The sequence below is a fragment of the Pleurodeles waltl genome, chromosome 11 (genome assembly GCF_031143425.1).
Source record: "Pleurodeles waltl isolate 20211129_DDA chromosome 11, aPleWal1.hap1.20221129, whole genome shotgun sequence".
NCBI lineage: Eukaryota > Metazoa > Chordata > Amphibia > Caudata > Salamandridae > Pleurodeles > Pleurodeles waltl.
In genome coordinates, this window is record NC_090450.1 from 1,699,859 (window position 1) to 1,725,380 (window position 25,522).

General features: G+C 47.2%; 1 protein-coding gene across 2 annotated transcripts in view; it reads left to right on the forward strand.

Annotated features, from left to right (window-relative positions):
* Positions 1-25,522, forward strand: part of LOC138265200 (probable cation-transporting ATPase 13A4) — a 249,446-nt gene that overhangs the window by 147,982 nt on the left and 75,942 nt on the right. For both annotated transcript variants that reach the window (XR_011199310.1, XM_069212745.1), the window contains exons 11-15: positions 1,053-1,223; positions 5,105-5,262; positions 9,695-9,883; positions 10,887-10,948; positions 21,082-21,232. Coding sequence is in view for 1 of the 2 variants with exons in the window: in XM_069212745.1 (XP_069068846.1) it covers positions 1,053-1,223; positions 5,105-5,262; positions 9,695-9,883; positions 10,887-10,948; positions 21,082-21,232 (731 nt within the window). In the remaining variant the exon portion in view is untranslated. The remainder of the gene's footprint in view (positions 1-1,052; positions 1,224-5,104; positions 5,263-9,694; positions 9,884-10,886; positions 10,949-21,081; positions 21,233-25,522) is intronic.

Consider the following 25,522-nt stretch of genomic DNA (forward strand, 5'->3'; position numbering starts at 1 on the left):
TGGAGAAACCTAGAGGCTACTTTACTTTAGGACTGCTTGTCTCCAACTGGCCCACTCATATAGGATCCAGTGGTTCTCCTACTTAAAAAAAAAGACTTCAAAATTTGGGGCTCAGGATCATTTTTACAGACCCCCAAATCCCTGCCGAGTAATGCAAAAGAAGTTGTAAAATCACACTTTAGCGAGTATACTTTGACCTACAGACTCCAACCGCTTACCTTGAGGTCTTTGGACCCATATTGCCAGATTTCAACCACAGATGCCATGGAACCCCACTTAGGCTGGTTCGAGAGCTCAGCAGTATACTCCCTCTTAACTTCGGTCAGGCTAAGTTTAATTTGTTTCTGAGTGACTTTTCCCACTCAGGGTACCTGGTACAGAGCGCTGCCATCATGCTCCTGTGACACAAAATATAAGTAGAGCACAAGCCACTTTATACTATTTTGCACATTGTATTCTGTTCCAAGATCGGATTTTATATTGCCAATGTTGCGTAGGGCAAATGTTAGGCATTGCAAGGAAGCAGTGACCTATATACAAAAATTATTGATGAGTAAAACCTTTCTTTCTATTATCGATTTTTTTAGATCTGCTTTAGTTATTAGGAAACATTATGAACCAGTTGATGTATTTATATAACTGTTTTTGGACACGTTATGAGTTTTGAATGGTGTCAGAACGTTCCGTGACAAGCAAGAAAGGGTATGCTCTTTTTAGAGAAGCTTATTTTAAAACTTGTCATTGTAGTCTAATGTCTGTAACAAAGCATGGTGTTACCATGAAGTTACATCTTTTTTAGAAATTTTAATTGTATTTAACTGTGGTTTTAGGTGATTCTATGGCAAATGCAGGATAACAAATGATTGACTAGATCACTGCTATGGATGAATGGTTGGATGCAGCTCACTGGGTCAGTACTGTGTATGTTTACATGCACCACGTGACGTTGCTGTGGATGAAAGGTTAGATACAGCGCAAAGGGTCAGTATTATGGTTCAATGCAGTATATCTTGTCTTGAATTGGATGAATGCCTACATTTTCTGCTTTGTAGGTGAAAGTATCCCAGTGACAAAGACTCCTTTGCCACACATGGATGATTCAATGCCTTGGAAAACCCACAGTGCCGAAGACTACCGCAGGCACGTGCTGTTCTGTGGGACCGAAGTCATCCAGACCAAAGCAGCCAGTCACAGCCCAGTGAAGGCTGTGGTGCAGAGAACAGGTGAGGTCACAGTGTCCATCGTCCACCAGTATCCTTCCGAGTGTGACCTTGCTGTGTGTCTTTGTCCACCAGTGTGCCAGTGAGTGTGAACTTACTGTGTATCGTGAGTGTGGGAGTCTGGACCCTCTGTGTGTCTTCATCCACCAGTGCTCCAGTGAGTGTGGACCTTCTGTGTGTCTTCATCCACCCTGTGTCCCAGTGAGTGCGGACCTTCTGTGTGTCTTCATCCACCAGTGTCCCAGTGAGTGCGGACCTTCTGTGTGTCTTCATCCACCAGTGTCCCAGTGAGTGCGGACCTTCTGTGTGTCTTCATCCACCAGTGTCCCAGTGAGTGCAGACCTTCTGTGTGTCTTCATCCACCAGTGTCCCAGTGAGTGCAGACCTTCTGTGTGTCTTCATCCACCAGTGTCCCAGCGAGTCTGGACCTTCTGTGTGTCCTCATCCACCAGTGTCCCAGTGAGTGCGGACCTTCTGTGTGTCTTCATCCACCAGTGCCCCAGTCAGTGTGGGAGTATGGACCTTCTGTCTTCATCCACCAGTGTCCATGTGAGTGTGAACTTACTGTGTGTCTTCATCCACCAGTGCCTCAGTCAATGTGGACCTTCTGTGTGTCTTAATCCACCAGTGTCCATGTGAGTGTGGACCTTCTGTCTGTCCCCATCCATCCAGTGTCACAGTGATTGTGGACCTTTCTGTCTGTCTTCATCCACCGGTGTCCTAGTGAGTAAGGACCTTCTGTCGGTCTTCATCCACCAGCGTCCCAGTCAGTGTGGACCTTCTATGTGCCTCCGTCCACCAATGTCCCAGTGAGTGTGGATCTTTGTGTTTCTTCATCCACCAGTGACCCAGTCAGTGTGGACCTTCTGTGTGTCTTCAGCCACCAGTGTTCCAGTGAGTGAGGACCTTCTGTCTGTCTTCATCCACCAGTGTCCCAGGGATCGTGGACCTTCTGTGAGTCTTTGTACACCAGTGTGCCCAGCGAGTGTGGTCCTTCTGTGTGTCTTCATCCACCAATGTCCCAGTGAGTGTGGACATTCTGTGCACCTTCATCCACCAATGTCCAAGTAGGTGTGGAACCCTGTGTGTCTTCATCCACCAGTGTGCCAGTGAGTGTGGACCTTCTGTGTGTCTTCATCCATCAGTGTCTTAGTGAGTGTGGATCTTCTGTCTGTCTTCATCCAACAATGTGGACATTCTGTGTGCCTTCATCCACCAATGTCCCAGTGAGTGTCGACCTTCTGTGTGTCTGTATCCACCAGTGTCCCAGAAAGTGTGGACCTTCTGTGTGTCTTCTTCCACCAGTGTCCCAGTGAGTGTGGACCTTCTGTGTGTCTCCATCCACCAATGTCCCAGTGAGTGCAGACCCAGTGTGTGTCTTCATTCACCAGTGTCTCATTGAATGTGGGTCTTCTATGTGCCTTTGTCCACCAATGTTCAAATGACTGTGGACCTTTGTGTGTCTTCAGCCACCAGTGTCCCAGTAATTATGGACCTTCTGAGTGTCTTCATTCACCAGTTTCCTAGTGAGTGTGGACCTTCTGTGGGTCTTCAGCCACCAGTGTCCCAGTGAGTGTGAACATTGTGTGTCTTCATTTGTCAACATCCCATTTACTGTGGACATTTTGTCTTCATCTGTCAGTATATCAGTGAGTGCGGACCTTCTGTCTGTCTTCATCCACTAGTGTTCCGTGAGTGTGGACCTTCTGTGTCTCTCCATCCAACAGTGTCCCAGTGAGTGTGGATCTTTGTGTTTCTCCATCCAACAGTGTCCCAGTCAGTGTGGACCTTCTGTGAGTCTTCAGCCACCAGTGTCCCAGTGAGTTTGACCTTCTGTGTGTCTTCATCAAACAGTGTCCCAGTGAGTGTGAACATTCTGTGTGTCTTCGTCCACCAGTGTCCATGCGAATGTGGACTTTCTGTATGTCTCCATCCACGAGTGTCCCAGTGAGTGCAGACCTAGTGTATGTCTTCATTCATCAGTGTCCCAGTGAGCGTGGACCTTCTATGTGTTTTCATCCGCCAGTGTCCAGGTGAGTGTGGACCTTCTGTGTGGCTTTGTCCACCAATATCCCAGTGACTGTGGACCTTTGTGTGTCTTCAGGCACCAGTGTCCAAGTGAGTGTGGACCTGTTGTGTGTCTTTGTCCACCCCTGCCCCTGTGGGTGTGGGCCCAGTGTGCTTCTTCGCCCTGAATGCCTCAGGGGCTGCCACAAGACCTTGACCCTGATGATATCACAACTACTGACGTCACTGACTCTTAGTGCAAAACTCAGCGAAAAAGCATTGATAAATACATTCGTATGTACAATGCTCGTGAACTAGATTACTTGCTTGATTCACTCCTTTTCATTTGATTTATGATCATTTGAAAGTAACTGCATTTGCCTCCTTTGAGGTGAAGGGTCACTAAAGCAGAGGATGAAAAGTGCAAGCCAGTGGTCGCAGCTCCAGCCGCTGCTGACCCCTATATATGACCTTCATGCAGATGTCATCCACCCTTCATGGCCGCCACCACCTAAGACCTGCTTGCCACATTTGTGTGAGTGACCCTGGCTGCTTCCTGCTCACCCACCCTTCTCTGCTAGCCAGGATGACCTCCTGTCACTCACACTGTCGCCAGGACGGCCATAAGGAGACAGCAGAGAGTACTTTATCCCCAAGTCCCACGCTTTTCAGGGTTCCAAATTTCTTTTCATAATGTATTTGTAGGTGTCAGAGGAAGCCAGCCTGTTTATTAGAAATGAGACTGCTAACACAACTATGACCACTAGGTGGCACCAGACTCCTGCGCTGCCATGTTTCATCTTTTCATAGAGTGGGTGTCTCCAGACTTTTTAATACGAGGGCCACAAGGTATATTTTACAAATATTTGTAGGTCGAAAAAATCAGTATTATAAATGAATGAATAAACTGTAAATGAATGAATAATGTTTACTTGGCGTTGTTTCAATAATTAACATGATATGATGCACAATATCAGAGAAGTGTGACAATTACAAGGAAACAATGACCTGCTTAACCTGAGAAATGATATCCAACGAGTAAAGTGTCAAACATTAGTAAGTTCTCTGACAAAAAATCCATTGCCTAACTGTTGATAAGAAAAGCAAGCTAGTCATGTTTTAATTGATTTTTAAGATAAAAAAAAAAAAAAAACCGACAATTGGGAAGATTCAAGAGGCTCCTCTGACACCTACAGGCTGCCGTAGGAATTGGCACACATTTCCTTTTGATCATCAGAATCTGAGGCTTTTGAAAACAACAGAGAGGCAACTAAAATCTTGTAGAGAGCCGGATGTGGCCCACGAACCATAGTTTGAAGACCCCTGCCCAAGAAGATCTTTAACTTAAAAGCAGGTGCTCATGCCCTGTTGGGCCCACATGAGATTTTTGACCCTGTCCCCCCAAAAACCTCTGACATGTCTTCTAGTGAACAACTGAAGCCCACTGCTCGTCAAGCTATACTAGCATCAAACAGATATTCAAGATGGAGGGCAGAGTCAAGTACTAGGGTGCCACTCAACTCATCACCATACTTCTTGAAAAGGAGAAGGCAAGAGATGATATTCCAGTAACGGAAGTGGCACCCCTCTACGATTAAGCCAAACAGGTATCCGGTGTCCTGGCTCCCACACTCTGGAACCGCCTTCCCCATGAGTCATGGCCAAACACATGGTCTATAAGGAATCCTCAGAAAGGTAACTCTTCCAAGCCACCTCCTCCTGATTCTTAAAGTAAGTGGCAAAAGACTACTTCAGTGCTGAAAAATGAGCCATGCAAAAGTACTAATACTAATATTGACATTAACAGTGATACAAACATTACAGTTGTGCTTACAGCATCAGCACAGTTATTCTGCATTCATCTTCATCCATTGCAGGTTTCAACACCGCGAAGGGTGATCTTGTGCGCTCCATTCTCTACCCCAAACCCATGAACTTCAAGCTGTACAGAGATGCCCTCCTGTTCCTGGCGTGTCTCATCGCTGCAGCAGGCATTGGGATGGTCTACGCAGTATGTGTGTTCTCCCTAAGCGGGGTAAGTATAGCTGGATGTAAGGGCTATGAGGCCTTGGTGCATGGGCCACAGGAACCGCACTCCAGCAACTGCTCATGGCAGACCCCCCCACCATGAACTTGTTATTATTGTGACACCCTCACCTGCCCTGTACCTGTGAGACCCTCACCTACCATGTACCTGTGAGACCCTCACCTACCCTCTACTTGTAACAATGGGAGGCCCTCCCCTACCCTGTACTTGTAAACCATGGGAGGCCCTCCCCTACCATGAATTTGTTATTAATGTGACACCCTTACCTGCCTTGTACCTGTGAGACCCCCCTACCCTCTACTTGTTACAATGGGGGACCCTCCCCTATCCTGTACTTGGTAACAATGTGAGACCCTCACCTACCATGAACTTGTTATTAATGTGAGACCCTCACCTGCCCTGTGCCTGTGAGACCCTCACCTGCCCTGTGCCTATGAGACCCTCACCTGCCCTGTGCCTGTGAGACCCTCACCTGCCCTGTGCCTGTGAGACCCTCACCTGCCCTGTGAGACCCTCACCTGCCCTGTGCCTGTGAGACCCTCACCTGCCCTGTGCCTGTGAGACCCTCACCTGCCCTGTGCCTGTGAGACCCTCACGTGCCCTGTACCTGTGAGACCCTCACGTGCCCTGTACCTGTGAGACCCTCACGTGCCCTGTACCTGTGAGACCCTCACGTGCCCTGTACCTGTGAGACCCTCACGTGCCCTGTACCTGTGAGACCCTCACGTGCCCTGTACCTGTGAGACCCTCACGTGCCCTGTACCTGTGAGACCCTCACGTGCCCTGTACCTGTGAGACCCTCACGTGCCCTGTACCTGTGAGACCCTCACGTGCCCTGTACTTGTAAACAATGGGAGATCTTCACCTGTCCTCTACTTGTAAACAATGGGAGACTCTCCCTAATCCTCTACTTGTAAACAGTGGGAGACACTCCCCTACCCTGTACTTGTAAACAATGGGAGACCCTCACCTACCCTGTATTTTTTTAACAATGGGAGACCCTCCCCTACCCTGTACTTGTAAACAATGGGAGGCCCTCACCTACTGTGTACTTGTAAACAATGGGAGACCTTCCCCTTCCCTGTACTTGTAACAATGGGAGACCCTCCCCAATCCTCTACTTGTAAACAATGGGAGACCCTCCCCTAACCTGTATTTGTAAACAATGGGAAGCCCTCCCCAATCCTCTACTTGTAAACACTGGGAGACCCTCCCCTAACCTGTATTTAAGAATGGGAGACCCCCCCCTACCCTGTACTTCTAAACAATGGGAGACCCTCCCCTACCCTGTACTTCTAAACAATCGGAGACCCTCACCTACCCTGTACTTCTAAACAATGGGAGACCCTCACCTACCCTGTACTTCGTAACAATGGGAGACCCTCACCTACCCTGTACTTCGTAACAATCGGAGACCCTCCCCTAGCCTGCATTTGTAAACAATGCGAGGCCCTCCCCTATCCTCTACTTGTAAAGAATGGGAGACCCTCCCCTAACCTGTACTTGTAAAGAATGGGAGACCCACCCCTAACCTGTACTTGTAAAGAATGGGAGACCCACCCCTAACCTGTACTTGTAAAGAATGGGAGACCCTCCCCTACCCTGTACTTGTAAAGAATGGGAGACCCTCCCCTACCCTGTACTTGTAAAGAATGAGAGACCCTCACCTACCCTGTACTTGTAAACAAAGGGAGACCCTCCCCTACCCTGTACTTGTAAACAATGGGAGACCCTCCCCTACCCTCTACCTATAACAATGGGAGACCCTCCCCTCCCCTGTACTTGTAAACAGTGGAAGACCCTAACCTATCCTCTACTTGTAAACAATGGGAGACCCTCCCCTAGCCTGTACTTGTAAACAATGGGAGGTCCTCACCTATCCTCTACTTGTAAACAATGGGAGACCCTCCCCTAGCTTGTACTTGTAAACAATGGGAGGTCCTCACCTATCCTCTACTTGTAAACAATGGGAGACCCTCTCCTACCTTGTATTTGTTAACAATGGGAGACCCTCCCCTACCCTGTACTTGTAAACAATATCACTGCTTCTGGTATCCCTGTGAAGGTGTTACCATCCCTACCATGCGAAGGTGTTATTAATATGAGACCTTTAACTAACCTGTACTTGTTGTTAATGTGAGACCCTCACCTACCCTTAGACCCTCACCTACCATGTACTTGCTAATAATGTGAGACCCTCACCTACACAGTATTTGTTAATAACGTGAGACCCTCACCTACCCTGTATTTGTTAATAATGTGAGACCCTCACCTATCCTCTAGTTGTAAACAATTGGAGACCCTCCCGTACCCTGTACTTGTAAACAATGGGAGACCCTCACCTGTCCTCTACTTGTAACAATTTGGGGGCTTCTGGAAACCCCATGAAGGTGCGACCTTTGTGAGCTCCTCACCTATGAAATGAAGGTGTTATTAAAGTGAGTTTCTCACTGATCATGTGAAGGTGTTACAAAAAATGAAAACCAATCCTAGGACGTCCAAGTGTTACCATTGCGAGTGCCTCCCCTCCCATGGGAAGGCGCTATTAATGTGAGACCCTCACCTATCGTGTGAAGGTGTTACTAAAATCAACCCCAACCCTACCATGTGAAGGTGTTATTAATGGGAGACCGTCACCTACCCAGAGCTGTTAACAATGTGAGGGCTCCTGTTAACCCTGTGAAGCTGTTATTAAACTGAGCTCCTCGCCTAACCTGAAAGAGTTATCAGTGTGAGCCCCTCGCGCACTATGTGAAGGCGTTAATAGTATGAGATTTGCACCTACTCTGCGGAGGTTTTAAAAGTTGTGAGCTCCCCCTACCATATAAAGTTGATACTAAGGTGAACCCCAAAGCAAGCATGTGAAGATGTTTTTAATGGGAGACCCTCACCTACCCTGAAGCTGTTAATATTGTGAGGGCTTCTGTTAACCATGTGAAGGTGTTACTATTGTGAGTCTTTCACTTAACATATGAAGGCGTTACTATTGTGAGCCCTACTCCTACCACGAGAAGGTGTTAATATTGTGAGCCCTACTCCTACCACGAGAAGGTGTTACTGTTGTGAGCTGTACTCCCACCACGTAAAGGTGTTACTGTTGTGAGCCCTACTCCTACCGCGTAAAGGTGTTACTGTTGTGAGCCCTACTCCTACCACAAGAAGGTGTTACTGTTGTGAGCCCTACTCCTACCACGTGAAGGTGTTACTGTTGTGAGCCCTACTCCTACCGCGTAAAGGTGTTACTGTTGTGAGCCCTACTCCTACCACAAGAAGGTGTTACTGTTGTGAGCCCTACTCCTACCACGTGAAGGTGTTACTGTTGTGAGCCCTACTCCTACGACGTGAAGGTGTTACTGTTGTAAGCCCTACTCCTACTACAAGAAGGTGTTACTGTTGTAAGTCCTACTTCTACTCCTACCACGTGAAGGTGTTACTGTTGTGAACCCTACTCCTACCACGTGAAGGGGTTACTGTTGTGAGCCCTACTCCTATCACGTGAAGGTGTTACTGTTGTGAGCCCTACTCCTACCACGTGAAGGTGTTACTGTTGTGAGCCCTACTCCTACCCTGAAGCTGTTAATAATGTGAGGATTTTTGTTAACCATGTTAAGATGTTACTAATATGAGTCATTGTTCTACCATGTGAAGGTCCTATTAAATTGGGCTCATCACCTAACCTGAAAGCATTATTAATGTGAGGTCCTCAACCACTCTGTGAAGGTATGACTAGTTGTGAGCCCCTTGCACACCCTGTGAAGGTATGACTAGTTGTGAGCCCCTTGCACACCCTGTGAAGGTATGACTAGTTGTGAGCCCCTTGCACACCCTGTGAAGGTATGACTACTTGTGAGCCCTCACACACTCTGTAAAGGTACTACTAGTTGTGAGGCCCTCGCACACTCTGTGAAGGTATTGCTAGTTGTAAGACCCTTGCACACTCTGTGAAGGTATTACTAGTTGTGAGCCCCTCACACACCTTGTTAGGGTACTCCCAGTTGTGAGCCACTCACCTGTAATAAGAAGTTGTTTCTAAAGTGAACCCCAGCCCCACCATGTGAAGGTGATAGTTATGTGTGGTCCTCGCCTATACTGTGAAGGTGATATTGCTGGGAGCTCTTCAACAAAAAAATATATAGTTGAAATGCGTTTTTGGGGTATTCCTGGCACAAAAATGTACGTGGGTAAAATTCTTTTTAAATATGGGGGAAGCCGCACAGAAGTAGTTTTGGAGGACTTTGGTCTTCAATGGCACTTGGACATTAACACAAATCTAAGGTATAGTCTTTTTGTTGTAGGTTTTGATTCTTCTCTTCAGAGTCTTTGGAAGTGGCATATGGTGAAAATCCAGCATTTATCAAAAGTTAAAGTCCAGCTCTTTGATGTGGGTCCTTACGGGTGTTCTGTTTTCGATTTTCACCAGGAACAAGCCGGCGAGGTGGTAAAGAAGGCCCTGGATGTCATCACGATAGCCGTTCCCCCGGCCCTCCCCGCGGCTCTTACTGTGGGCATCATCTTTGCCCAGAAAAGGCTGGCGAAGAAGGGCATCTTCTGCATCAGCCCGGCCCGCATCAACGTCTGTGGTACACTCAATATTGTCTGCTTTGATAAGGTAAGGTCTACGATCTGTGCCGCACTCAACCTTGTCTGCATCAATATGGAAGGATCAATATCTGTAGTACTGACCCTATTGTCTACTTTGATCAGGTAAGGATCATCGTCTGTTGCACACTCAATATTGTCTGCTTCAATAAGGTAGGGACCATGGTCTGTGGCACTCATCATAAGCTTCGATAAGGTAAGGACCAATGTCTGTGTTACTCATCATAAGCTTCGATAAGGTAAGGACCAATGTCTGTGTTACTCATCATAAGCTTCGATAAGGTAAGGACCAATGTCTGTGTTACTCATCATAAGCTTCGATAAGGTAAGGACAATGGTCTTTGGCACTCATCATAAGCTTCGATAAGGTAAGGACCATGGTCTGTGGCACTCATCATAACCTTTGATAAGGTAAGGACCATGGTTTGTGGCACTCATCATAACCTTCGATAAGGTAAGGACCATGGTCTGTGGCACTCATCATAACCTTTGATAAGGTAAGGACCATGGTCTGTGGCACTCATCATAACCTTTGATAAGGTAAGGACCATGGTTTGTGGCACTCATCATAACCTTTGATAAGGTAAGGACCATGGTCTGTGGCACTCATCATAACCTTTGATAAGGTAAGGACCATGGTCTGTGGCACTCATCATAACTTTTGATAAGGTAAGGACCATGGTCTGTGGCACACACCTCATAAGCTTCGATAAGGTACCCCGGAGGCCTGGGTTTTACCCCCACCACATTTGGCTCCTTGGCAGCTTAGTTTCTTTCCAGGTGCCTCAGTTCACTGTTTTAAAACTAGGATCCCTTTAAGATGGGCCATCTCCTGGTATTCAGCACTTTAGAAAGCCTTGGTTATTTATACTAATGGATGAATTATAAAAATAATGACTTATCTGCTCCCTTGGCAATGTCTTTAAGTCTTTTGTTGGCATAAGCACGTTCTGTTGCTTCGCATAGTAACCCTGGAGATGAGTTACTTAACCCCGATGTTTATATTACTCTAGACCGGAACCCTAACCGAAGACGGCCTTGACTTGTGGGGAATCGTTCCTTCCGGAGGAAACACGTATGTTTTTTTCTTATTACTAACCTTCTCTAATGTTTCAGAATAGACAAAGGTCCTTTCAGGGGATAAGGTGGAACTGTCTGCCCAGCAGAGTAGAGAAAGGTCCTTGGAGGAGATAAGGTGGAACTGTCTGCCCACCAGATTCGAGAAAGGTCCTTGCAGGAGATGAGGTTGAACTGTCAGCCCACCAGAGTAGCAAAAGGACCTTTGCAGGAGATAAGGTGGAACGGACTGCCAACGTCCACACATACTTGCTGCCATTCTACTGACATCTTGTGGTGAAATTGGTGCATCGTGGCCATGGCATCAGGCACTCCAACACGTTTTGTGGGTTACAACTTGGGGACATAGAACAAAGCGTGGCAGGCTTTACATAGCTGACTACTTTAAAGGTTAGAGATCAAACATCACTTCCTTGCTTTGGGCTTTTTGTGCACATCTACAGCTTTATAACTAGACCATGTCTTCCTAACCACCACATTCAGACAAATATTACTCATACTACAGTTTTACAAGATATGACTGCAGAGTGGATGGCTGGCACGGCAAACTTCATGACATTCCCAAGAAGACACCTTCTCAGACTCCATCAGGACATCTTTGATTCATAAGAACTCGCCCAAACAGCTCTTTTTGTGGTGTCTTCCAGTGTGTGAAGTCCACGCTGCCGGACTTGTCAATGCATGCCAGGTCTTTCTCATATCACAGGGTCTGGGCTGAAGGTGTCTAGAGGGGCATTCAAAGGGACATCAGATGTATCTCTGAGGCTTGTCCAAGAAGTTGTGCATGTGTCATGGAACCTGCAATGAAACCGGCCCCTTGTTTTTGCACCAGAGACTGAAAGGATGTATCCCGAATTGCGTGCCGTGACGGGACCTAGACACAGCTACATGGACCTCGGTGGCTGACCGTTCTCTGTGGTAGCACTTACGTTTTGTCCCTCCCTGTCAGTCTTTCAAGACAGAGGAGAACTTTGTGAAGTTTCAAAAGGACGGAGGATGTAAGTGGATCGTCCTGCACACAGCTCTTGTGTGCTGACCTCTCAAGTCCAGTTGCAAGGGAAGAGCTTCCTGAGTTTATTTTTTTGTGTAATGAACAGAGTACCCCATTTGTTTGGATTTTTTTAGCCTTTCCTGTTGCAGGAGATGGGACCAGCGGCACAAGTTGGGTACTAGTTTCAACAGAAGGTACAGGGGAACACTGGGTGGTAGGAATTGTGTGGATCCCCAAAGATTCTGGAACTTTCCTTCACAGAAATGTGTGGATGAAGCATGGATTTAGACAATGGTTGATGTTTGCAGAGTATTCTTAGGACAAAATGTCATCATATCGGTACAGGTTGCACGGCTGTGGACTCCATTGGGTGTCTAGTTTTTATAAATGTCTGAGTTCGGTTTTACCTTGTTGTTGATTGACCCCAATATCGCAGCTCCCCACATCACCAGAATGTCTCAACTTGTAAGGAGTAACTTTTAATGTTTACATGTTGGCGTTTCAGGGGCTTTCCTGTGAAAGGCGATAGGCCCAACCACACAAGTGGGGTACTGTTTGCATCGGAAAAAAATGTGGGAACTGAGAGCAGTAGAAGATTTGTTAGTTCAATTGAATTTTTCTCCATTGTTTCGGTTCCAGATGTAGGCCAGTGTACAAGAAAAACACATTTAGCAAAATACCTACTGAACCCATGATGGTTTAGGTAACCCCAAGCTCAGAGATTACATATAACCACTGATCGTAAACTCAGTATGTTGTGCACACTTCAAACATGTATAGGTTTCATTCATGCCCATTTCTTGTTTTTGATTTTGCCCGATGAATTGCTGCTCGGTTGGCGCACAAACAGCATTATAAGCCCGTTTCCTGTCAACCAAACCCCGGGCACCCTGGGACCAGGAGGGCCTGGCAGATGGGAGGGTGTATTAGATTGCTACATCAGTTATTGGGGCAAACATTTACTGATGAAGACGTTGTCACCTTTTTTCTTTTGTTTGCCTAATTTTTATTTCAATGATTATTTCCTTTGGGAAAACCATGAGCGATCCACACAAATGACCAGCTACAGAATTCTTAATTTTGTTTGCTTTTCAGGAATATTTAGGTCTTTGTCTTCACCCATACATTTCAAACCTGTTTTGCCACAAACTACTAGTCAGTAGAGTCCACAGAAATAGGAAACATGTACAACCAGAAACTAAAACACACTAGTTAATAAATATTTTGTAATCAGTAGTGTAACGAAACTCGAGTGGGCCCCCTGCAAAGTACATGGAGCCCCCCCTCCTCACTTATTCAGGAGCTCTCATGCCTGGATACCGTGCTGAGAGGGCCCCCTGTAGCTCTGCCCCCCGCATAGCAGGGGCTGCGGGTACCTTTGTTACACCATTTGTTGAAATTCAGCTCTACCTGTTCCTGAAAGCTGGGGAGATGGTGATATCAGGACAGCAAACTTAAATGTTGCTGTCATTTAAAAAAAAAAAAAAAAAAAATCGTTCCCCCATTTTTCAAAAGAAAATGCTAGATTTTTGGCTATCTTTTCTGTCCCCTCCTTAGAAATCCACAAATCCTCTGTCCCTTTTGAATCCTCAACCTGTGGGAAAAACATGCAAATCTGCCCGCTAGCCCTCTTGTGTTGAAAAAAACGTGAGAAGCATTAGGTGCAAAGTGCCATAAATGACAAAGGAGCTTTGAGTTGGTGGTGGAAATACCTCAGCACCAAAGAAGTTAAGATGTATCTCATCTGATGATCATTTCAGGTGATGAAATCAGGAGCCAGGTGGCAGAGTGTAAAAGACCATGAGCATATTTACAAGGAATGACAAATCGCTGCACTAAGGTGGCATTGCGTCAAAAATACTTGCACTGCAGCAAAACAGGTTATGATGCAATGGATGCGGCATATTTACAATACGGCACACCATAGCATAAGGTCCCAAGGAAGCATCAGAAATTCTGACGCATCAGTGGGAAGGATGCCACAACGCGTCAGGGCCAAAAGGGCTGCATTGCTGAAGTTGGGCTTAAGACAAGCACAACTTCAGTAGCGCGTCAAAAAACATAGACTATGCTTCAGTTTTGACTGAATCAAGTAGACTAATGTGTGAGGGCCAACGTAATGGAGTGTAAAATGGTGCAAAAGCCACCTTTTACTCTTTTACATCGGTCCTGGATGTCATGCAGACAATTGTGACGTATGGGTATGTGTCACATTACGGTGGGCATAGTCTACTTATATGTATGTGGATACCCAAGTACATGTGACATATTCACTGACACTTGAATGTGCGTGGATACCAGTATATCTTGCAATGTAAAGTTGCAATTCAAGTGTTACATACCTTGTGTGTGTACTTAACTGTTGTGCTTTGGAGTACGCTTGGCTGGACTTGGGGATCCATTCCTCTGTGGATATGTCACAATCCTGACCTGTCCCTTCTATGGAGAACACAACATCACATTGCTTTGCTGTAATGGGTGTAAGTATCTCAGGTGCCATGGTCCCACATTGGTCAAGGGTTCTACAACAAGACAGTTCCATGTGCAGCCCACTACTAGTTGATAGGATGTATTTCTATAACTTATTACAGAGTGCTAAGTGACTTCAGCTGGTCAGATTCGTATTATACCGCCACTGCGTCATTTCCTACTCCTGGGTCACAGAGGCGTAGGAATTTTTATGCATTACCGTTTGAAAGCGAAACATTGTAAGGATGCATTGCACATTGCAAAACTCGTAAATATCACTGCATCAGTTGTGAGTGAGGATTTATGAGGGAACGCCTCTCCTGCATATATTATAAACTGCGTGGCACAGCTGGTTCCAACGCAGGTATTTTTGACGCAGACCTGCAAAAACGAACGCATTTGGCCTAATGTGTCACTTTGTGAATATGGACCAAGGAATGCTCCACCAGAGTGTCAAAAAATGACGCACAAGTGGTGCAAGCGCCTTGTAAGTCTGCACCCAAGACCAAGACAACCCCCTGCCGGAAATAGGAACACTGCATGCGATGCAGAGACGTTCTGAAAGTGGGACTGTTTAACCTGGGCGTAGATTGAACTTGTCAAAGAAACCGTGATTGCGAGCAAGTTAAATTAAGACTTGTTTCTCTGTCCTGTCTGTTGGAAAGGGCCCTTTCTGTAGGGTACTCCCCAGTTTTTTTTCCTTTCTCCTCCTATTTTTCTGGCCCTCTTTTGTTGGCTTTAGGACCCTGGGCACTTTACCACTGCTAAACAGTGCTAAAGTGTGTGTGCTCTCTCCCATAAAACTTGGTATAATTGGCTTACACCTATTTGGCTTATTTAATTTACCTGTAAGTCCCTTGTAGAGTGTGTGAGAAAGTAGCCTCTTTCTAGCCTTGTTACCCCACTTTTGGCCTGTTTGTGAGTGTATGTCAGGGTGTTTTCACTGCCTCACTGAGATCCTGCTAGCCACGGCCCAGTGCTCATAGTGAAAACCCTATGTTTTCAGTATGTTTGTTATGTGTCACTGGGATCCTGCTAGTCAGGACCCCAGTGCTCATAAGGTTGTGACCTATATGTGTGTGTTCCCTGTGTGATGCCTAACTGTCTCACTGGAGGTCTGCTAACCAGAACCTCAGTGGTTATGCTCTCTCTGTACAAATTGTCACTAACAGGCTAGTGAACAATGTCACCAATTCACATTGACATACTGGAACACCCTTATAATTCCCTAGTATATGGTACTGAGGTACCCAGGGTATTGGGGTTCCAGGAGATCCCTATGGGCTGCAGCATTTCTTTTGCCACCCATAGGGAGCTCTGACAATTCTTACACAGGCCTGCCACTGCAGCCTGAGTGAAATATAGTCCACGTTATTTCACAGCCATTTACCACTGCACTTAAGTAACTTATAAGTCACCTATATGTCTAACCTTTACCTGGTAACGGTTGGGTGCTAAGTTACTTAGTGTGTGGGCACCCTGGCACTAGCCAAGGTGCCCCCACATGGTTCAGGGCAAATTCCCCGGACTTTGTGAGTCCGGGGACACCATTTTACGCGTGCACTAGACATAAGTCACTACCTATGTACAGCGTCACAATGGTAATTCCGAACATGGCCATGTAACATGTCTAAGATCATGGAATTGTCACCCCAATGCCATTCGGGCATTGGGTAGACAATTCCATGATCCCCCGAGTCTCTAGCACAGACCTGGGTACTGCCAAACTACCTTTCCCGGGGATTCACTGCAGCTGCTGATGCTGCCAACCCCTCAGACAGGTTTCTGCCCTCCTGGGGTCCAGCCAGGCTTGGCCCAGGAAGGCATAACAAAGGACTTCCTCTGAGAGAGGGTGTTACACCCTCTCCCTTTGGAAAAAGGTGTCAGGGCTGGGGAGGAGTAGCCTCCCCCAGGCTCTGGAAATGCTTTGATGGGCACAGAAGGTGCCCATCTCTGCATAAGCCAGTCTACACCGGTTCAGGGATCCCCCAGCCCTGCTCTGGCGCGAAACTGGACAAAGGAAAGGGGAGTGATCACTCCCCTGACCTGACCTCCCAGGGGAGGTGCCCAGAGCTCCTCCAGTGTGCTCCAGACCTCTGCCATCTTGGAAACAGAGGTGCTGCTGGCACTCTGGACTGCTCTGAGTGGCCAGTGCCAGCAGGTGACATCAGAGACCCCTTCTGATAGGCTCTTACCTGTGTTGCTAGCCTATCCTCCTTCCTAGGTAGCCAAACCTCCTTTTCTGGCTATTTAGGGTCTCTGCTTTGGGGAATTTTTTAGATAACGAATGCAAGAGCTCATCAGAGTTCCTCTGCATCTCTCTCTCTTCACCTTCTGCCAAGGAATCGACCGCTGACTGCTCAGGAAGCCTGCAAAACCGCAACAAAGTAGCAAAGACTACTGCAACCTTGTATCGCTGACCCTGCCGCCTTCTCGACTGTTTTCCTGGTGGTGCATGCTGTGGGGGTAGTCTGCCTCCTCTCTGCACTAGAAGCTCCGAAGAAATCTCCCGTGGGACGACGCAATCCTCCCCCTGCAACTGCAGGCACCAAAAGAACTGCATCACCGGTCCTCTGGGTCCCCTCTCAGCACGACGAGCGTGGTCCCTGGAACTCAGCAACTCTGTCCAAGTGACTCCCACAGTCCAGTGACTCTTCAGTCCAAGTTTGGTGGAGGTAAGTCCTTGCCTCCCCACGCTAGACTGCATTGCTGGGTACTGCATGATTTGCAGCTGCTCCTGTGCACTCTTCCAGGATTTCCTTTGTGCACAGCCAAGCCTGGGTCCCCGCACTCTAACCTGCAGTGCACAACCTCCTGAGTTGTCCTCCGGCTTCCTGGGATCTCCTTTTGTGACTTCGGGTGAGCTCTGGTTCACTCTTCTTCGTAGTTCCTGTTCCGGCACTTCTGCGGGTGCTGCTTGCTTCTCTGAGGGCTCCCTATCTTGCTGGGCGCCCCCTCTGTCTCCTCACACAATTGGTGACATCCTGGTCCCTCCTGGGCCACAGCAGCATCCAAAAACCCTAACCGCGACCCTTGCAGCTAGCAAGGCTTGTTTGCGGTCTTTCTGCGTGGGAACACATCTGCAAGCTTCTTCCGTACGTGGGACATCCCTCCTCCAAAGGGGAAGTTCCTATTCCTCATTGCTCTTGCAGAATCCACAGCTTCTACCATCTGGTGGCAGCTTCTTTGCACCCTCAGCTGGCATTTCCTGGGCATCTGCCCAACCTCGACTTTGTCGCGACTCTTGGACTTGGTCCCCTTGTTCCACACGTACTCTCATCCGGAAATCCATCATTGTTGCATTGCTGGTGTTGGTCTTCCTTGCAGAATTCCCCTATCACGACTTCTGTGCTCTCTGGGGAACATAGGTGCACTTTACACCTACTTTTCAGGGTCTTGGGGTGGGCTATTTTTCTAACCCTCACTGTTTTTTTACAGTGCCAGCGACCCTCTACAAGCTCACATAGGTTTGGGGTCCATTTGTGGTTCGCATTCCACTTTTGGAGTATATGGTTTGTGTTGCACCTATACCTATGTGCTCCTATTGCAATCTATTGTAACTTTACACTGCTTGCATTCCTTCCTTTTGCTATTACTGCATATTTTTGGTATTGTGTACATATATTTTGTGTATATTTGCTATCCTCATACTGAGGGTGCTCACTGAGATACTTTTGCCATATTGTCATAAAAATAAAGTACCTTTATATTTAGTATATCTGTGTATTGTGTTTTCTTATGATATTGTGCATATGACACCAGTGGTATAGTAGGAGCTTTACACGTCTCCTAGTTCAGCCTAAGCTGCTCTGCTATAGCTACCTTCTATCAGCCTAAGCTGCTAGACACCTCTTCTACACTAATAAGGGATAACTGGACCTGGTACAGAGTAGAAGTACCCCTTGGTACCAGTACAAGCCAGGCCAGCCTCCTGCAGAGTGGTATACCATATACCCCTGGCCTGTAAATTAAATGTTATTAATGGTCCTGCAGTACTGATTGCGCCACCCACAGAAGTAGCCTTTCAAATTTGTCTCAGGCCCGCCGCTGTTGGGCCTGCGTGCACAGTTTACTGCCACACTGACTTGGAAAGTCAAACTACTTCCCCAGGCGTAAACCTTTATTACACCTACGCCACCCTGGAGGTAGGCCCTAGAGAGCCCTAGAGCACTGTGCTGTGTATGTAAACGGTAGGATATATATGTTTTATGTGTTGCATGTCCTAGTAGTGACAAACAGCCTATTTTGTTTTTCACTACTCTCCGTGCTGCTCCTCTCAGAGGTTTGCATTAGGAATTCCCTTCTATATCACTAAGTAGTAATTTATGACCTGAGAGGAGTACTGAGGGCGTGTGTGGTATGTTTAGAATGGTAGTGAAAAATCTTGCTTCCTGGTGTAGGTGGATTTTACATTACTATTTTAGAAATGCCACTTTTAGAAAGTGGGCATTTCTCTGTCCTTATAACTCTGGTTCTTTGCAGCCTGACTCCAATCCATGCCTAGGGCAGAGTGACAGTTCTACTTTGTGCATACTCTCCAGACAGCCCTCCATCAGGGAGGGCTAGGTGTGACAGGGTTACATCTGCATTCATCTACATACTGATGGGGTTCCTCGGTTGGGAGGAGGGTCTCTCACACTTTAAACTTAGATAGGCTGTGTCCTCCCCTCACACAAAGGGCTTGTTTACCCCTACTGATGTCTGGAGCCAGAGTAGTGGAGAAGGGAATTTCTTGGAACTAGTCAGATCTGGCTGGAACCTTCTCCCACCTTCTAGAAGCTTGGCACCTGGAGTATAAGCACAGTGCCCCTCGCCCCATGATTTTTAGAGCACCCTTGGAAATGGGACTGAACCTCTGCCAGGACAGCTCATAGGACTCACTGGACTGCTCTTCTATGGTTTGTCCTGGTACCTGCTGCTGTTGGGTGACATAAGGGACTCCCAGGATTGCTTTTCCACTTGTTGCCCTGCTGCCAGTTACTTCTTGACCAGGGGACCCCTGGGTTCTGTTGGGCTATCGGGAGGAACTGCAATTTTGGAGAACTTGTCCTGATGTGCTGACCTGCCTGCGTTGCCTCTAACTGCATGTGTTCTGCAGGGGCTATTAACTGACCCCTGTTCCCCCTGGGAACCTGCACCAGGCCGATTGACATAGGGCTGAGGCTGACAGATCTCCCAAAAGAAAACTAGTGCATCGTGGAGCATTTTACTGGCTTGCACTGTCGGAGTACACCTACGACGCATGGTGAGTGCTGGATTTGATTGCATTTGCTGGGCATATTGGTAGCGAGTGAAGAGCTCTTTCTTTTTGGATCTTAGCACATAAAGAGCGCTGTAGTGTCCTCCACTGTCACAAGAGGGATTTCCCCTCATGGTTGCAGCGCGTATTGGGTGCTGTCACTATGGAGGCTGCGCTTTACCCCAGCGGGAGCAGCGCCGACAACACATACCGTGAAGGCAGCCCGCGACCGCTGTGAACACCCCCAGAGACTGCAGGAGGCAGCCCATGTCTACAGTGCACCTCAAGCTTCCTCCCCACATCTGTGGCGCTTGCACTCTGGATTAGAGCACACAGCTCCTCCATGTGTGCCAAGGCAGCCGCTGCATGAAGTCTGACAGGGAAAGGTGGCTGCTAGAAGAACCCTAGGGCTCTTTACGTCATGGAACCTACAATAATCGCTCTGAGATGAGCATCTCACAGTTCTCCCTGCCAGACTCTGCGCCAAGCCCATTGTGGAGCTCGTGCCATGCCCCCACTGAATACCATGGGTGAGTGTGGCCAGGGATACGGTGAATCCATCCTTGGTGGCCTTCACTATGGAGTAGACCTCTGGGGAGGACCCAGAAGCGAGCAGGAAATCTACTGTTTAATCACTAAAAGGGGAGAAGGTGGTTCCTGACTCTCTCTTGTGGTGCACTCCAGGTGGATCAGTGGACATTGTTACCCTAGGTTCTCTCTGTCGTCTAGATGACTTGTGATACCAGGGCATACCATTGAAAGTATTTGGCAACTGAAAAAGGCACCCAGGTGCTTTGGGCTCAATACCTCTGTGTTGACTTACTGTATAATACATAGTTGGAGCCCAGGTGCGCTACACTTTCATGGTAATTACAGTGATTTATGTGTTCTCGCAACAGAGGTGACTTGTGTAAAATGTGGTATCGATGTACTTATAAGGACAACTAGTGATCCACATGTCTTTGCTCTACACATATTGCCTTACAGGCACTACTGTGAGGGTAGGTGCTTTTGTTTACCCTGCATTTGCCCAGGATAACGAGTAATGTCTCAGTATTCGCTAAATCTGCACAGTATTTGTGTTTTATATTATGTGGCCCAATATATTATTATGTATAATATATTAATCTATTTTTGATATAACCTTGCGGGGAGTCTTTTTTGGGGGGTACTTATTGTGTCACTGGTGTGTGTCACACAAATGCTTTACACATTGTCTCCGAGGTATGGGGAATGTGCTCTCTGAACAGTAAGCTGGGTGTCCTTTGCTAGCACTGTGAAGTAACAGATAACTGATATGCAGAGCAAGCGCTATTAAACACCTTAACAAATAAACGTTGTGCTGTTAAACTTAAAATGTTTGCAAATCAGTATATGCAATTCTCAACCAAAAGTGTACATTTTTCACTAACCCTACTGTTCTTGTGTATAGTTTCCAGAATGTTCTAAAGGTGAACCCCAGCTTTACATTGCCATGGGGGCCGCTTCTTGGTGCCATGGCCACCTGCCACTCGCTTATAGTTCTTGAAGGCAAAGTTCAGGGTGATCCATTGGACCTGAAGATGTTCGAAGCTACTGGTTGGGTAAGATTCTCAACTTCATTAAGTCGGTAAAATGTTTAAGGACAAAACAATTTGGGCAAGATGTTTGATGTAACTGTTTGGATGTAAGATGGTCAATGTCACTGTTTGGGTATGATGTCCAACCTCACTGTTTGGGTATGATGTCCAGTGTCACTGGTTGGGTAAGATGTTCAACGTCAGTACTTTAGTAAGAAGTAGTGAGTGGTGCTCACTGGACAAGCTATTTGATGCCCTTGGCTGGGTAAGGTGTTTGTCATCACGAACTCGGTGAGGTGTTTGACATCACTAAGTAGGTAAGATTTTTTTTTTTTTTTACATTTATGTATTATTTTATTTTATAATTTTTTTTATTGGTTTTACATAGCAGATAACAGTACAAGCATTGGTCAGGAATACTACAGGATCACATTTATCTGAAATAATTTTCTGTTTAAACATCCAAACCCCCCCATTTACACACTTAACTAACCATGTATCATTTACAATATTATTGTTTTCTGCTGCGTTGCACATAATGTTAGGCTTGAGCTGGTTATCGGAGAGGCTCCCCCTATGGTTGCTATGGGACATCTGCTGTTTATATTTGCTCCCCAGTGGGGCTTGAGGTGTACATTCTTGCGTTCGTTATCAGTAGGCAGTGGGAGTGCCTGGTGTGCCCTGTGTTTTTACTATTTCTCCTATGTCGGTGTGTACATGAGGGCTGACTCCTTTTTAGGGGTGTGGAAATAAGCTCTTCATCACGGTGTGCTTGTCTTAGTCATAACCTTTACTGTTACGACTGGTTATATTCCGGTGAGTGTGGTTTAAGTGTTGTAGGGGCCCCATCATGGAGGTTGTCGTCATTTTTTGCTTCGAGTTTGGATACCAGTGTTTCCCAGGTGTCGCACCCGTGTGTGTCTGACCTTCTCGTGTCCGTTTTATAAGCACCTGGTGTTCTGTGCGGGTCCACTTCAATGTGAGGGTATGCCAGGATTTCTGGTCCGGGGCATTAGGTGCGTTCCAGTGCATTGCTATCAGCCTTTTATACATCACATAGGCTAGGTCTACAAATTTGTGTAGGTGTCTGTTTTTTTGCCCTTGTCCTCATTCCCAATAAGCAAGATCTGGGGTCCGCTTCCAGCACTAGTCCCATCCAGTCTGATAGTAGCTCCACCACCCTGTTCCATTCTATTTGCACCCGGGGGCATTCCCAGACAATGTGGTAAAAGTGGGCAGCTGATTCCTTGCATCTAGGGCATGTCGATGCTGTGTCGGGGAACAAACGTTTCAGTCTGGCCGGTGACAGATACGTTTGGTCTATGTAGTTGAACTGGGTATACAGGAATCTGGGGTTCCTCGATATCCCCCGGGCGTGACTCAGTACTTTTGGCCAGTCTTATTGAGGTATCGGGACGGGAAGAACAGTGTTCCACCTCTTCCTGGCTCTTTCTAGGTTGGGTTTTGAAGATTTGCTTAGAATTTTGTATAGCCTAGAGATTGCTTTTGTTTGGGCGTCATCCTGTAGTATGTGGTGTATTGTGGGGGACGTCTCTGGTTCTAGGGCTCCTGTTCCCCAAGTTTTTTTAATTACGTGGCATATAGTGTGATACGATAAAAACTGACCAGGGTTCACATCCGTAAGGGCTTGGATGGCCTCAAATGGCATTAGTTTGCCATCTTCGAAACAGTCACCCACCAGCCTTATTCCCGCCTCTGACCACACTCAAGACGAGTGCAACGTTGGTGTCTGTTGGTCTAGGAGATACTCCAGTGGGACATACGGGTATATGGGACCGCCCCGTGTCCTTTCTGGACATACTTCACCCAGCATGTATGTGCCACAGCCAGTAGTGGGTTGGTGGATTCATTTTTGGGGTATTTATTTGCCAGCCATGTTAACAGGCGAGCTCCTTTTATCTGATTCTGCATCCATACAGACTCAGCAGCCGACGGACTGTGGAGCCATAACTGCAGCCACTGTAGTTGCGCCGCTGTGTAATAAAGCTCGAAGTTGGGGGCCCCCAGTCCGCCCATGTCCACCGGGAGCTGCAATGTAGAAAGTGCCACCCGCGCTCTGCTACCCCCCATATGAGCTGCAGCAGCGTTGTATTTAGGTTGCTAAAAAAGCTGCGTGGAAGGATGATTGGCAGTGCCGCAAAGTAGTATAGTAACCTAGGCAGAATCAGCATGTTTGCTATCGCTATCCTACCCGGTGGGGAGAGCGGTAGTTTGTTCCAGAAGCGTAAGGATCCTTTCATGGAGGCTAGTGCTCTCCCCAGGTTGCAATCTCTGAGGTCTTCCGAGCTGTGGTATATGTGAACCCCCAGATATTTAAATGTTTCAAAGCACCATTTCAGGCGCCCACATGGTGCCACCTCCTGCCTTTCTAGTGGCCATCTTGACAGTGGGAACACGCACGATTTGTCCCAGTTTACTGCTAGGCCAGATATCCTACCGAACTCCGCTAGGAGTGCCATTATAGAGGATAACTACTCCATGCCCTTCCGGGTATATATAAGAGCATCGTCTGCATGTAGCGAGATTGCGTGGTATGTTCCGTTCCTGATTATTCCCCATTTATCTGCCATGGAGCACACTTTGGCTGCTAGTGGCTCCATTGCGATCGCAAATAATAGCGGGGAGAGAGGTCAGCCCTGTCTTGTGCCTCTTGCTACGGGAAAACTGTCAGAGATCACTGCACCCGTTTTCACTCTGGCTTGCGGGTTGGAGTATAGTGTACAGACCCAGCGCACATAGTTAGAACCTATTCCCATCTATCTCATTGTAGCCAAGAGGAAATCCCACTCCAGCGTATCGAACGCCTTTTCGATATCTAATGACATCACCATTTCGTTGTATGCTTCAAGGGGGGTATCCCCTATTACACTCAAGAGTCTTCGGATATTTAAAAAAGTGTTTCTCTTCGGGATGAAGCCATTCTGGTCTTCATGGATTAGGGTATGAATGATGGGAGCAAGTCTATTGGCCAGTATTTTACCCAGTATCTTACAGTCTAAGTTCAGAAGTGAGAGTGGTCTATAGGATTTGACATCTGTGGGGTCGCGGCCGGGTTTAGGGATTACCACTATCATGGCCTCCGTCTGAGAAGGGGGCAGCAATTCAGTGGTCCAGGCTTCCTCGAACACCTTCAGTAGTTGGGGTTTCAAGCGGGCGAGAATGTGGAGTAATACTCTATTGGGAGACCGTCTATTCCGGGCGATTTATTCCTGGGCATCTGTGATAGAGCTAGGTCTATTTCCCCCGCTGTGATGGGGGCTTCTAGCGTGTCCCTGTCTACTTGGGATAATTGCGGTAGAGGGGAGTCCCCTAAGAAAGACTCAAATTGTGTGGCTGTGCACAAGGTGGATTTGGTGTATACATTCTTATAGTAGTCTCTGAATTTTTCATTTATCTCTACCTGTGTGGTGGCCATGGTGTGGGCATCCACACGGATGGCTCCAATGGGAGAATGCTGTCTATCCTCACGGAGTAACCAAGCCAGCATTCTGCCCGACCTGTCGCCCTCCGTTTTCAAGCGCATTAAGTGATAGTTGTAGTCGTGACACCGAAGTCTGCTGTCCGCTTCGTTATATTTTATGCGGATTGCTTTTAATGTTGTGTAGGGGGTTTCCCCCCGTGCAGTTGCTATTTCTGCCGATCTTAGATCCTTTTTAATTTTATTAATTTCCGAGTGAAGTGTGCGCCTTACTCCCCAGCTTGTATTGATGCACTGCCCTCTAATCACTGCTTTATGTGCGTCCCATTCCACGGCGTCTGAGTTTGCAGTTAGATCGTTTGTCTCCCAGTACTGTCGTAGTGTGGTGTTTAACGTGTCCACAAAAGCTGAGTCTTGAAGCGCATCTACTTGTAATCGCCAGTTTGGGATCTCCCATCTACTTCTGCCCCAGCCTAGTGATATTCTCAACGGTGAGTGGTCTGAGAGTGTTTTCGCTAGGTATTCCATTCCAGTCATTAAGGTGACTATGTCCTGGGTACCCCACATCATATCTATTCTAGTATGTGTTCTGTGAGGGGCTGAGTAGAATGAATATTCCCTTTGGAGGGGGTGTCTTGTACGCCATATATCATAGAGCCTCAGGTCGCCCGCCCAGTGTTGCAGTGGGGTTATGATGTTTCTCCTTGCTACTGCGCTCGCTTGAGTGCTGGATCTGTCCATAGTGGTGTCTAGTATACTGTTAAAATCCCCGCCCCAAACTGCCGGAGCTGATGGGTTTGTTAGTAATGCCGGTGTGAGGGTGCCCAAAAATCCCGCTGTGCCACCATTTGGGGCGTATATACCTATTATTGAAA